We start from the raw sequence: 13234 nt of genomic DNA on the forward strand, positions 1-13234 counted from the left end.
CCACACTGGTTTCAATCGGGGACCGGATCGGTAGAATTAAAATGTTTGCCATAATCTCCAGAAATCGATTCGTAGGAGGCGCTAGGTCGCAGTATCGCCTAACGCATGAGATTCGTGTATAAAAAAATGCCATTTAGGAAAACCGAGAGGTAGTTTTGTAAAACTTTGCTTCAGAACTTCGCATTGCTAGATAAGTTCAATACAGGATTTTAGATAAGTCTTGCTAAATAGAATGCGAGGAAAGCAAAACCATGAGTAGCTATCAAATTTTGCGCGCTTTGGCGATCAGTAGCATACCTTCTATGCTTCACGTTTTGTTGCTAAAGTTCAAACTGTTAAGCAAAGCGAGGAAAGTCGTCTGGAAATGGCCCTTTACTGGCCACTAACCGATTGTCATTCACCCCAGAAAGCTGGGCAGTGCCTATAATAAATTGCGTAGAAGTCGCAGCAACGAAAATGAAAAGGGAACTGTCTCAATTGCTGTTTGGATACGGTAGTGGGCTTCAATTTTATCTGTCTGACATGTGAAAGTTCCCAACATGACACCAGTGATCTCTTCATATGCCCACTCAATAAAACTCAACTAACACCGTTCCCTCTCTGGTCCGAACCCGTCGACACAACCTGTTTGCTGGGCCCACCTTTAGCTGAACTCTATAATAAGCAGGGTTAAGTAGCCACTGCAACAACACAAAACTGTAGAGAACGTTCTCTGAAGTTGATCAGCTATCAAAATTCCTCTCGAAGTTCAATATTTTATTTAAAATCTACAGTTGCTGTTTACGACTTTTGTGGATATTCAAAGCATCCATGGCACGCATATCTTCACAATTATTTCTAAATGTATGTTTTGTATATGTATACATATGTAAACAGTAACGGCATTTACATAAATTAACACATTTTTCATACACTTTAGCAGCAGAAATTAGCTGACATTTGTTAGATGAATATCTATTATCCTTAATTACTCTAAAGCGCGCAAAACCAGTCTATAGCTCTATTCCAATTCGATGCCTTCACCGTTGACTTGAATAGTTATGGCCACATCGTGCGGCGGCAACGATTCACGACTAACCGCCACACTATCGCCTTGACTGGTCACCGGTGAACGATAAGGCAACTCATGCAACTGTATATCCGCTTCACTGCTACGTCTTATCGAACGGCGACGCGTATGCAGCAGTACGGTATCATGGCGTCCGGGAAGCGCTAAGTTGTTATCCTGTTGTTGACGCAGATGCGATTGCGCATAAACAGCGTCAGTTAAATCCAGAATATTGGAATTGGGACGCAGCGTATTCCCGCATATGGTTGCGCCCGCGCGCGGCACATCCTCATCACAATCGCGGCCCTCCTGGGCATTCTGCAGCTGCATGGCCTGCTGACGCGCTTGATGACTACTCGAATAGCGACCATCCGCCGAGCGTGAGCGACGCTTCTTCACTGCCTCCGCGCATACGGTTAGCAAGTTCTGAAGCAGAGAAATACAAAAGTTTAGTTAACATTTCAAGAAAAAGTATACACCCGAACATACCTCATCCATGCCATCGCGCGCAACGCCACGCCGCAATCGACGCAACCCATGCTGCTCATCCAATTTGTTAGTCATGGCGGACATCCAATCCTTGGCATGCGCCAGCGAAATTGAGGATTGCGAACGCTCTGGCAAGCGCGAAGGGAATAGGGATTCGTGCGTGCCTGTCACGCCACCAGCATCGAGCACAAAAATACGCGGGAAATCGATGACAAAATCACGACTACGCATCAGATCGCCAAGCGCGCCGGCGCGTTGCACACCAGCGGGACTGTTGGTGCTGTTGAGATTTCCAGTGGCAGCTGTGTTAGTGGCGACCGCTTCGGCTGCGGCTGGACGATCAGGTTCATATTCTAGAATACTCTCTTCACTACCAAGGAACTGGAGGGGGGAAGAGAATAATGCTTAAGTGGGTTTGGCATCGAGTTACTTATATTTACAATGTTGCAATTGACTTGCGATGAATATTCAAGCTAAAAAATGTATGTAGTATAAGCGCATGTTAGTAAAATGTTCCAAGCGCAGACGGAAGGGCTAAGCGCTTATTTACGGGGTTTTGTTTACATACATATGTATGTAATAATCTTCAGTAGTGAGATAATGAACTTTTCTAGCTTTTTAGCCATGTACATTAGGGTGGCTCGCCAAAAAAGTTGCAATTTTCCCACCGGATTAAATAGTCTATTGTATCCTAAGACCTTCTCCAAAACATTTTGAAAAAATATTGATATTCAAGTGATTTTTTAAAATGCGTTCAAAAATTTCATTATTTTGATTCTGTTGACAAAATTTTTTTAAATATTTTTAAGCTGAAACTTTCTAACATCTGAATTTACTTTTTTTGAAGAAAAAACACAATCTTAAAAAACTAATTTTATTTATAAAAAAAATAAATTTTGGAGATGTTTTCAAATCGATTTAGCTCACGAAAATCTTGATTTTTTTCGAAATATTACATGTGGCGAAAGTCTCAAAATATAATAGATTTTATAATTCTGATGAAAAAACATTAACGGATTTTTTTTTTTTGCATTGAAAGTGATGCACACTAATGTACATAAATAAGCAGTGCTTGAGAAAGCTGATATATTTTTGCGTTTACTGATGGTTCAACTATCTTTTTCAGCAAATTTGTGTAAAATTCAAGCACAGCTTAAGCATAAAATCTGTGGTAATATTTTAATTTATAAGGACTGGTTAACACATAGAAGTTTCGAGAGTTGACTTAGTGACTCACTTTTATGAGTCAGCTTAGTGATCAGGCGAAATTCGGTTCGGGGTGTTGCTTATTATGCTATTAGGGCTGATTGACACATTAAAAAAGTTATAAAAGAAACCACAATTATTTATAACACTGTGTGACCATTTTATGGCAATTCAAGCCAGTACGGACTTTGCTAATATTTTCTGAAAAAATATACATCCAGTAATAAAACACTCGATGGGCTGGCAAAAGTCAGCTCATATTTTTATTTTATAGCCTCCTAAAGTGTTTATGTCCGGGCCTAAGTAGCTTTAAAAAAAAATATCTAAGCGAAGTTTAAGGTTAAGACATGTATATATAGTAAAATTTCATGAGAAATATTTTAACCCATTAGCTCCCGCCTCAAAGGGTCGCATTCACCCTTACTTTAAGAAAACCCCTCAAAAAGCAAATTTGGAAGTTCGTTAGAGGATTGATATATTCTAGAAAAATTTTATTAGGGGTCTTCTCGGGAAAAAACTTCATGTCACCAAGGCAAAAGTCTCTAAAAAATTAAATTAATATACCTTTCGAGATATTCTGGGTATAGTTGCTGATTTTTTGGGAGTCTTTTTGGGATTGTCCGTGTATGGTCCTTATGTGACTTTACGGAATATTTCGAGACTCTCTTTGATGTAATATTTTTCAAGACCTGTCTTTTTGAAAGATTTAAGACCTCGAGACTTTTCGGGATATTCTAGGGGTTTTATCCGGGCTGCTGGGTATTTGTTTTTAGTATTTTCGGGACCTTGCGGGACTGTTCGTGTTTTAATATTTTCGGGTTTTTCAGAAATTTTTCGGGCTAGCTTGGGATTTGAGGACTTCGCGGGATACATGATTTAAAATTTTTTTGGGGATTCATAAATAGTTCACCTATTTTTGCCAGGTGGGATTGAAGGATTTAGTATTTCAAAACTATTTTATATAATTTCTGGGCTTGCTCGACTTTTTTTCGAGTATTTTTGTGTTTTAATATTTTTTGGATACTTGCGAGTTTTAAATTTTTGGCGATTTTTCGTAAAGATTATCTTTATAGAAAAGTAACTATTTTTGGCGGATTATATTTCATCGTAAGAGTCGCATTTTAGGACTCTTCGTTTATGGAAGGTTTTCCGAGACTTTTCAGGACTCTTCGTGTGTTAATATTTTTGAGAACCCATCTGAATTTGTGGATTTTACGGCATAAGTGTTTAGCTTTTATTTTATTTTTTAGTATTTTTCGGAAACTTTCGGGAATTTTCGGGGCCTGCCTGTATATTTTAGTTTTCGGGGCCTTTTGGGATTCCTCGCAATTCTATGGGACCATTTTAGTATTTGTTCGGAACATTTCGGGATGCTCCAGTAGGGAAATTTAGTAACCAGTTTGCGTCAGTTTTCGGACCGCTATCGCAACTTCCCGAACTTGCTAAATTATTAGAGAATCCTCTCACGAAGGTATGCTTTCATCTCATTTTTATGAATGTCCAAAAAAAGAAAAAGCAAATTTTTTTCCCGCTCAAAAATGTCCAATCAAGTTTTGTCTGTTATTTTTTACTCAAAATATTATAAGCAAAAAAAAAATAATGCGATATTTTTCACAAAATAATAAAAGCACTCAAATTACCAATACATATTTTTTGCTTTTTACCATAAAAAAATTTTCCCGGCAGGCAAATCAGTAAACAACCAATAAATAAAGTTTTGACTTGTTGCCTTTTATTTCTCGTTTTATTCCTAATAATTTTATGCCTTGAATTAAATTTCTTATAAACGCGCGTAAATAATAAAAAACACACAAATAAAATATGTATAACACCTTAAAATATTTAAAGTTTTGGACGATTTTTCGTAAATTATATGCTGGTATATGTATCTTTCTGTATTTTTTTAATAAGTATCTGCATATCTATCGTACGCTGTTTTATATGTATGTAAGTAGCTAGTACATTTGAAGAAAAATTTCCAATCTGCATTTTATTTTATTATTTTGCTCAATTGCGTTATTTCACTGGCTTATTTACTAATATTAACTGCAATTTAAGTAACACATATCTGCTGTTCTAATTTACCTTAAATACTTTAAATTTTTTAATTTATTTATTTTCTGTTTAATTAATTATTAAGTGACTAGTCAATAGTCATTACGACCGTAGCGTATTATTTTGTAGTGTTTAACGGCACACTCAATTGCTTCGCTACTAACTACAAATATTTATTTAACTGTTTTTTTTTGGTTTCTATAAACAATTAAATAGCTAAATATATATATTACTTTAATATCCATACATACTGGTGTACGGATGTATATATGTGTGTGCTTTTTAAGATACTGTCTGAGGAAGACATTTGCAGAGTTTTTTTTTTTGTTGGTGTTTAGAATATAATTTTTTATATCGCTATGATTGAAAGTATAGGCTCATAGGTAATTTTGGAAAGCTGTTTTTGCTGATCGTAACGCTTGCTTTACTAGCGATGAGAGCTTAAGTATTCAAGTAACTTTACATATTAGGCGGAAAAATTTGTTAACCAATTTAATGGGAAACGGTGTCATTGGGAACAGAAAAAATTTGTGTAGACTCTTAATACCACTAGCTGCTACTTTTCTTCCTACAAATGCGGCTTAGTCGCAAAATAAATCCTGTAGTCAAGACCAAAGCGATGCAAAAGCTAGTAAGCAGCTTTTTTGGCCATATCTGAGACGACAAATTGCTTTAAAAAGCTTCTGCCGTGGGATATGTTTTGATCCTAGCTCATCTATGTCAGTGAAAGCATTCACCCTCTGTCGGTCTCATTGGAAACAGGAAATATTTTTGTGGACTCTCAATACCACTATCTGTTTTAAATATTTTTTTTTTCAACAAATGAGGCTTCATCGCAAAATAATTCCGGTAGTCAAAACGAAAGCGATGCGTAGTAAATATGCTCTTTTTTTGTCTATATCAGAGACGATCAAAGTGAGCTCTTACCTAGTCCACACTAATACAAAATCTCCAGAAAGCTTTAAAAAGCTCTCCCCGGAAAACTTAAAAAAACATGTATTCCTGGGAGGTGGTCAACTCTAATTAACTTACTTGAATAATTTGAAAACTGTTTGAGTTTCCTAGTATTCGACTGAGTACTTTATGTCCTCCTCTTCTCTTTAGTAAAATCTTTATGATCTCATCACTTGATCTCAGTGTTGCTCATATACAGCTTTTACTCTTCACGCGCCCATATAAAACCATTAGAAAGCTTTAAAGAGTTCCGTGTTCGGTCGCTGTTTTGAACATCACTGTACATCAGCGATACGCAGAGAGCTTTTACTCTGCACGCGCCTATAGAAAATGTATAGAAAGCTTAAAAAAGCTTTGCCCGCGGGCAAGTAAGTGCCCATCACTACTGTACATTGAGTACATATATGTATATCACTCACGATCAGAGAGAGCTTTTACCCTGTACACATGCACAGAAATTTTATTTATATCAAAGGATCTGACAATAAGCCATCTCGGCCACTTGAGTGAGGTAAGATTAGTTTGTAGTGGCTGCCCTACATTCTAGATGTAAGCTTGTAGTTAATTCTGACCACATACCAAAAAAATAGAACCAATTGGAAGGATCCATGAATCATTGTAAATCGCAAACTTTCGTCAAACTAAAGTCTGACAGTTAACAAGAAAAGTATTGATTAAATATATCGTTGCTAAGGCTGTGTAATGACAGCGAATGTGTTCCCGACTTCCTCGTCGTCGCTACACCTACGGCATTGGTCGTTTTCTGGAATCCCATTCTGTCTAGTTTGAGTACACGGAATAGTTTTGAAAGTGCGGTGGTTCCATGGAGAGAGGACAATGAAAGCTTTTTGCTATTAGAGCTTTGTAAGTATCTCACCGGAAGCTAGTGGCCGCGACATTTCTAACAGAAAAACTTCTTCTTTTCAAATGTCTCCAATGAGAAATTACGTCAGCTGTTCATCTCGACTGCAAACAGCTCCTTCTGTACTCAGTTCTTCCTCGGTATTCATGGGCGTCGTTTCTGTATTTGAGTGGATATATGAAACGTCCGGTATTCCGGCATGGAATTTTTTACCATGAGCCTTCAGAGGGGTCTTTAATTGTCAATTAGTTGCTTTTTAAAAAGATTGCAAACACAACTTTAGGTAAAAAATAACTGAGCTTGGACAAAGTAACCATTACATTTAAAAACAGGAAAGCCTTTCTCCTGCTCCGTCGATATTGACAAACAAAAAACTAAGGGGACAACCAGAAGTAAAATTCGACACAATTTTCATGTTACGTTGGTGGTTCTTGTGGCACTCTTTTTGTAACTGTCCCTCTCTTTCTTTCCCTTGCTATGCCACATCACTGCTATCTATATCTACGAACCGATCTGCACTTATCATATAAATCTTAGCAACGAACCTGCAAATGTCTGCTCATATGTCAATTTGCATAACCTATGTATACAACTACACATACTGCAATCGTTAATCGTTAGACGTAATCGTTATCGTTAAGCCTTAAGAAGTCTCAAAATCTTTTACTCGCTTATACACTTAGATATTAATGTACATAGTTACGTTCTTAAAAACCTACCTTTTAGCAATTAGTACTTGGCATTTAACGTTAAGCGCTTAGCATACTTAAGACAACAACGGAAGAAATCTAAATATTACAAAAATTCTTAAAACGAATAAAAATATATAAATGTTGCACATTAACAGCAAAAATTATTTACAGTGTAGTGATGTGTACAACGTAGCATACGTACAATAATGTATCTATACATATGTATGTGTGTAGGTGCATATTTTGATGAGTTGCATTGCAGCGCAGCCCCACGCAAATAACGAAAAGCTCAAATTATAAATCGCCATTTCGCAAACAAAACAAAAAGTCGAGTTCACTTGGCTGCTGCGCTGCTATTTGGCGTTGAATGTAGTGGCGGTTGCTCTTCGTCGTGCAATTAAACGTCCGTCACCTGATGGCTAGCGGTGGACACTTGCAACACCAAAGGCGCTGAATTGCGACGCACAATGTTCGTTGTGGCGACAGACGCGACGTTGTTGGTGTTGCCGCTGTGCGCATGGCCACAGCTATGCTGACAACTGTTACAACTATTGCACTGTTGCTGCTGCTGCTGCTGTTGTTGATTGCAACAATTTGTATCACCCTGCGTTTGACTGCTACAATTACAATGACTATGACTACTACCACTACTACTAGCGCAATTGATGCAATGATGCGTGTAAGCGTGCGTATGTGCTTGCTGCTGCGTCTGTTGGTGCTGCGCATGCGCCAGCGCCACCACCGCCGCCGTCGTCGTCGTTGCCGCTGGCAGCTGTGTTTGCATTTGTTGCTGCTGCTGCTGCCCAACTGCACTATTTGCTGCACTTGAAGCATGTGTGGCTTGTGTTTGATGATAATGTTGTTGGCGTGTTTGCGATGATTGCTGTGCCGCCGAAAATGGCGGTGCTAGCGCAACTACAATGACTTCCACATCGTTTTCACCGCCGCCCAAATTGGCGATATTGGGCGGCATGTGTTGTGGACTAGGCGTCGTTTGAATTTGATCACCCACCACAAAACCGTAAAATTTCAGCACGTCCAACTTGCACATCGGGCAGGTGCGGTGCTCAATTAGCCATGGATCGATGCAGTTTTTGTGAAATTCATGTCTAAGTGAAGGTTGGGGGAGAGAAATTGTAGAAATTGAAAATTTTGTATTATGTACTCGTATAGTAGGCAAGGACTTGAGTGTCCATTTTCACTTACTTGCAGGGCAATACTCGTATGCAGTCGGATGGTTTGTATGCCTCAATGCATATGGCGCAACAATCGCTGTCCAAATCCTTTTCATCGCTGCTCTTGCCTGTTTTTGTAGGTATTTTCATGATGGCTTTCTTGGTAACCGAGCACAATTGACGCTGAAAAGAGAAGTGAAAAATAAAGTGAAATTTAAAAGTTTGTGGAGGCAGTGGTTGTGGAAGTGGTAGTTGGTAATAATAGTGGTAGTTTAAATGGTAATGATAGTGGTAATGGCAATGATATCGTTAATGGTAATTATAATGGTAATGGGTATGGCCATAGTATTGGTAATGCCAATGGAAATTTGTATGGTAATGGTAATTGTAGTGGTAATTATAGAGGTAATGGTAGTGTTGATGGTAATGGTAGTGGTAATGGTAATGGTAATTGTAATGGTAATGGTAGTATTAATGGTAATGGTAGTAGTAATGGTGATTATATTGTTTATGGTAATGATAATGGTAATGGGTATGGTCTTAGCGCTGGTAATGCAAATGGAAATTTGCATCGTAATGGTAATGACAATAGTAGTGGCCATTATAACTGTAATGGATATGGTGACGGTAATGGTAATGACAATAGTAATGGTACTGACGATAGTAATGGTAATGATATTGGTTACGGCAAAGGTAATAATAATGGTAATGGTTGCGGTGATGCTAATGAAAATGGTTAAGATAACGGTAATGGTATTGATATGAGTAGTGATAATAGTAATGAAAATGGAAACTGTAATGGTAATAACAATGGTACAGGTAAAGGTAATTGTGGTGACAATGGTACTGATAATGGTAAAGGACTGGCATAAGTTAAAAGGTGTTTTTAGGTTGAACGAAGCCCATTCTTAGTCAGTACCAGAATTTACATTAACCATCAGAGCGGAATACGACCACTGTCAGCATTTTTTGTAGGTTCAGCCAAAAACTACTAAACCCGCCAGCTCACCCAGTAGTGCTAAGAATGTATTTGAGAAACATTATTGTGGAAGCATCCGAGCACCGATAAGCGTATTGTCGATAATCACTGCAGTGGAGGAATCAATGGTGGTTTCCACACTGGGAACTAGAGATTTAATTTTAATACTAAAATTTCTCAAGACTGTCTTAATAGAGACGCTATAAATCCATGTGTTGGCATAATAATTAGATCTTAAAGTCGCAGTGTTCTATTCTAAATAAAAATATATTACGATAACGGTGAAGATAATGGTGATAATGATGGTTTTGAGTTAACGCTTGTTTTCATTAAATTCGCTTTACATATTTGTGTTAAAAATCAAAGATATTTTATTATTTTTTTTTTTCAAATTTCTCTGAACTTACCGATTGCTGGTCCTTCGTTTGTAGGTATCTAAAGCGTTGAATATAGTAGAATAGCAGCCAAACAAGTGAGATCACCATCAGCACAATGAAGGAGATGGACACGAACAGCACCGAAGTTCTACGAAGTATATGTAATGAAATATTGAAGAAAAAAAATTAATTAAAATATTTTGTGCACTTAAATGTGGTTTGAAGAAATCAATGCTTAATAAAATTTTGAAATTACATAATATTTAGAGAAAATTGAGAGTAAATAAACAATAAATAAAGGCAACATATTTACAGAATATCAATAAATAGAATAATTTTATCAACATACGAATACAATAAGTTTAAGAGTAGAGCACTTTAATGCCATATAAAGCCACAACGAGGATTTTTACATATTAAAAGAAATAATAAAAATAAACAAAAATTACATACATTCAAAGCTTAAAAGTGTGTTTAAAAGTAAATTGAAGAAATATTATGAAATACATAACTGTGGCATTTTATTAAAACAACTTAAGTGACTTTAGAAAGTTTGACTTTGAAATAAAAAATAATAAGCTTCGCTTGAAAAACTTTATATTTTTTATTAAATTTATAGTAAAAAGCGCGTTATTTTATTTACTTATTTACACCTATGGCTAATTAGTCGTTGAAATAATGTTTGCGAAACAAATGAAATATTGCTTTAAGAGGAAAAAGTCTTATCTCGAGATAAGTTGCTTTAACAAAGTGCCACAGGTATGTATGTATGTAAGTAGATTTACACACAATTTTTATAGCCTATTTCCACCGAGAAAAAATCGTTTTCTGATTGTTTTCCACTAAGCCATATTTTGAGGTCAGAATTTGTCATTATATTTTGTCAAAACAGTGCAAAATCTGAGAAATTGAAATATCGAATGGAAAAGTACTTTTACCAGAATTCGAGCGAAGTAAATACATACTTCTCCTTTTTGCATTAAAACATTTTCAATATTTTCGTTTAATCCTCACACTGGAGATGCTTAAAATTTCCAGAGCTTAAGAGAACACTTGACTGCAATTAAGCGTTTGGTGAAAATAGGCGATTAGGGTGTAATATTTTATTAATCATAATACTCTAGGAAGATATTTTTAAATTACTGCTATAAATTTTAGGAAATTTAATTGTGTAAAAAATTGTATGTATTTAATTTTCACCTGCAAAAACTTTGGCATTAAGATCTTGTCGAAAAAAACCAGGTGAAAATTGTACTCAAAGAAAAGGAAACCAGTATTTAGTTAAAAATCCTAAAAGGTAAAATTTTGTTTTTGGTTTTAATTTGAACTGAAATTTAAGCGTCTTAGTACAGGGTGGAGATTCAACTCACATTCGGAAGTTAACTGGACATTTTTTGTAAAAAAAAAATGGCAAGTATGCGAGTTAACTCTATTGTAAAAGATATTTTCATAATTTTAGCATTATTCGTTTTTATTTGTTGTGTGGCCTTTTTTCAGAAGTTAAGTATACATTTTTTGGTTATTTATTTATTGTATAGTAGATATGTATGTACAAGTTTATTTTTTATATATGTACGTACATATATAAGATATATGTAGGTATATTTTTCATTTCAAACAATGCATGAACTCGGATATGTTGTAGAACTGTTTATCGCATCACACTACTACATAACTAATACATTGTTTTGTTTACTTTTTTATTTTTTAAATATTTTTATTTTTTTTTTATTTATGTATGTAAGTATGTATTTTATTTTGTGAACTTTTGCAAAAACTCAACAAACGTGAACAACACTACGAACTTACTTTTTTATGATCTACAACATATCCGAATTTCATCCAAAATGTAGGCGGCTACCCTGTACGATTTTCTTGTAGTATCTAAAAATAGCATAAGGAAAATGCAAATACATATATGTATATAGGTATAGGTATGAAAAAATGCAAATGTTTCAGATAGAAAATGAGACTAGTAGTATGAGTTCGATTTGGATTTTCAACAAAAATTACATACACTTGACCATTCTTTATTTCACTCTCTCTCTCACTCTCATGCCACCTTAAGACCTCAATCAAGCTATGATCAAAGAGTAGACAACGGAGCATGGTCTATCGCCGCACAAAATATACAGCAGTAAAAAAACCTATGCTGATCTTAAAAGCATTTGACAAATCTCTTTCGTTGGTCGTTGGTTAACACCAAATGCTATCTCATCAAACCCTAAAATCATGCAACGACAGGAATCTATATTTACTAGAACGACAGTAATTCGCTCAACCCTTCACGCTTCCATATGAGATAGAGTCGGGCTGAAGTACAGAAGTTGCAGTTAGCAGATAATAGAAGTTGCCTTTGACCAAAACTTCGAAATGCATTTTCATGACAGAAGTGTCTGGGAACTTAATATCGGGATGTAAATAGCTCAGTGGTTAACGCTTCTGACTTTGAATATCGATTACGCAGGTTCGATCCCTGCTGAAGTCTAGAAAAAAGAAATCTGATGAGGAGATGTGGTGATCTCCGAAATAGCTGCTATAACTTCTACCGCTTAGACTTTGTTACTTTTCCAATTTTTCCTAATAAAAACAATCGTGGTACAAAGCTCAATAAAAATATTAAAAATAAAATGTTAATAAGCCACAATAACATTGTTAAACATGTTCACTTAATCGTTATAAGCTTTCCGCAATGGAAAATCACGTCACTATCGCACCATCATACAAAGGCCTACGCCATCATATTTACATTCAGCTATCTAAGCAATTGACATGTAATTTCCTTGTAAATAATGTCTTTCGTGATAAGTAATGTACAAAATAAAAGTAAGCTATTAAGCAAAGTGCATACATACATATGTAAGTGTGCATGTAAATGGGCAATTTATTGCCGTGATTCAGCTATGAATACACAGACGTCGCTCAGCTAGCGAGCAACTCAAAAAACTTCCATAGTTGCCGCAATAATAAAAATCGCATTTTAAACCGGCGTAAAGTATGTAAATACTAACAAAATAACAACGCGCTTTGTTATCATTTTGATGAGTTTTTATTTTTTATTTTAAAGCATTTTGTTTTTTCTTTTTCTCCTTTTTAGTTCGCACATCTGCCGCGGCTGGTGGGTGGGTGTTTGTTGGTTAAAAGCGCTAATTTTTATTCATTACCAAAAGTAACCTTCCAACACAATGGGGGCCAGCACAAATTTATGACGTACGTGCAAAGTATTTAAAAATGACTGACAATAAGAAGTGAGCCATAAAGCGAACAAAAAGCGAAATGTATTTAAATAAATAAAATATAGAAAAAAATATTCATGTAAAAAGTCAGATAAAAAAAAACCAAACTCTATGCGAATTTCACACATTGCGCCGCTGTTCTGCATAAAAAAATGTGTACA

General features: G+C 35.9%; 1 protein-coding gene across 1 annotated transcript; it reads right to left on the minus strand.

Annotated features, from left to right (window-relative positions):
• Positions 1-629: 629 nt before the first annotated feature.
• On the minus strand, positions 630-11877 carry LOC108378723 (protein goliath-like). Its single transcript, XM_017635026.1, has 6 exons — positions 11647-11877; positions 9868-9985; positions 8513-8664; positions 8319-8415; positions 1538-1918; positions 630-1474 (listed from the first exon to the last, which is right to left on the minus strand). Exons 2-6 carry the CDS (start codon positions 9943-9945, stop codon positions 1001-1003), a joined length of 1182 nt encoding a protein of 393 aa, XP_017490515.1. The 5' UTR covers positions 9946-9985; positions 11647-11877; the 3' UTR covers positions 630-1000.
• Positions 11878-13234: the final 1357 nt, after the last annotated feature.

This window comes from Rhagoletis zephyria, unplaced genomic scaffold (genome assembly GCF_001687245.7).
Source record: "Rhagoletis zephyria isolate East Lansing unplaced genomic scaffold, Rhagoletis_zephyria_1.1 Rzeph_scaffold_14761, whole genome shotgun sequence".
In the NCBI taxonomy this organism is placed as follows: Eukaryota; Metazoa; Arthropoda; class Insecta; order Diptera; family Tephritidae; genus Rhagoletis; species Rhagoletis zephyria.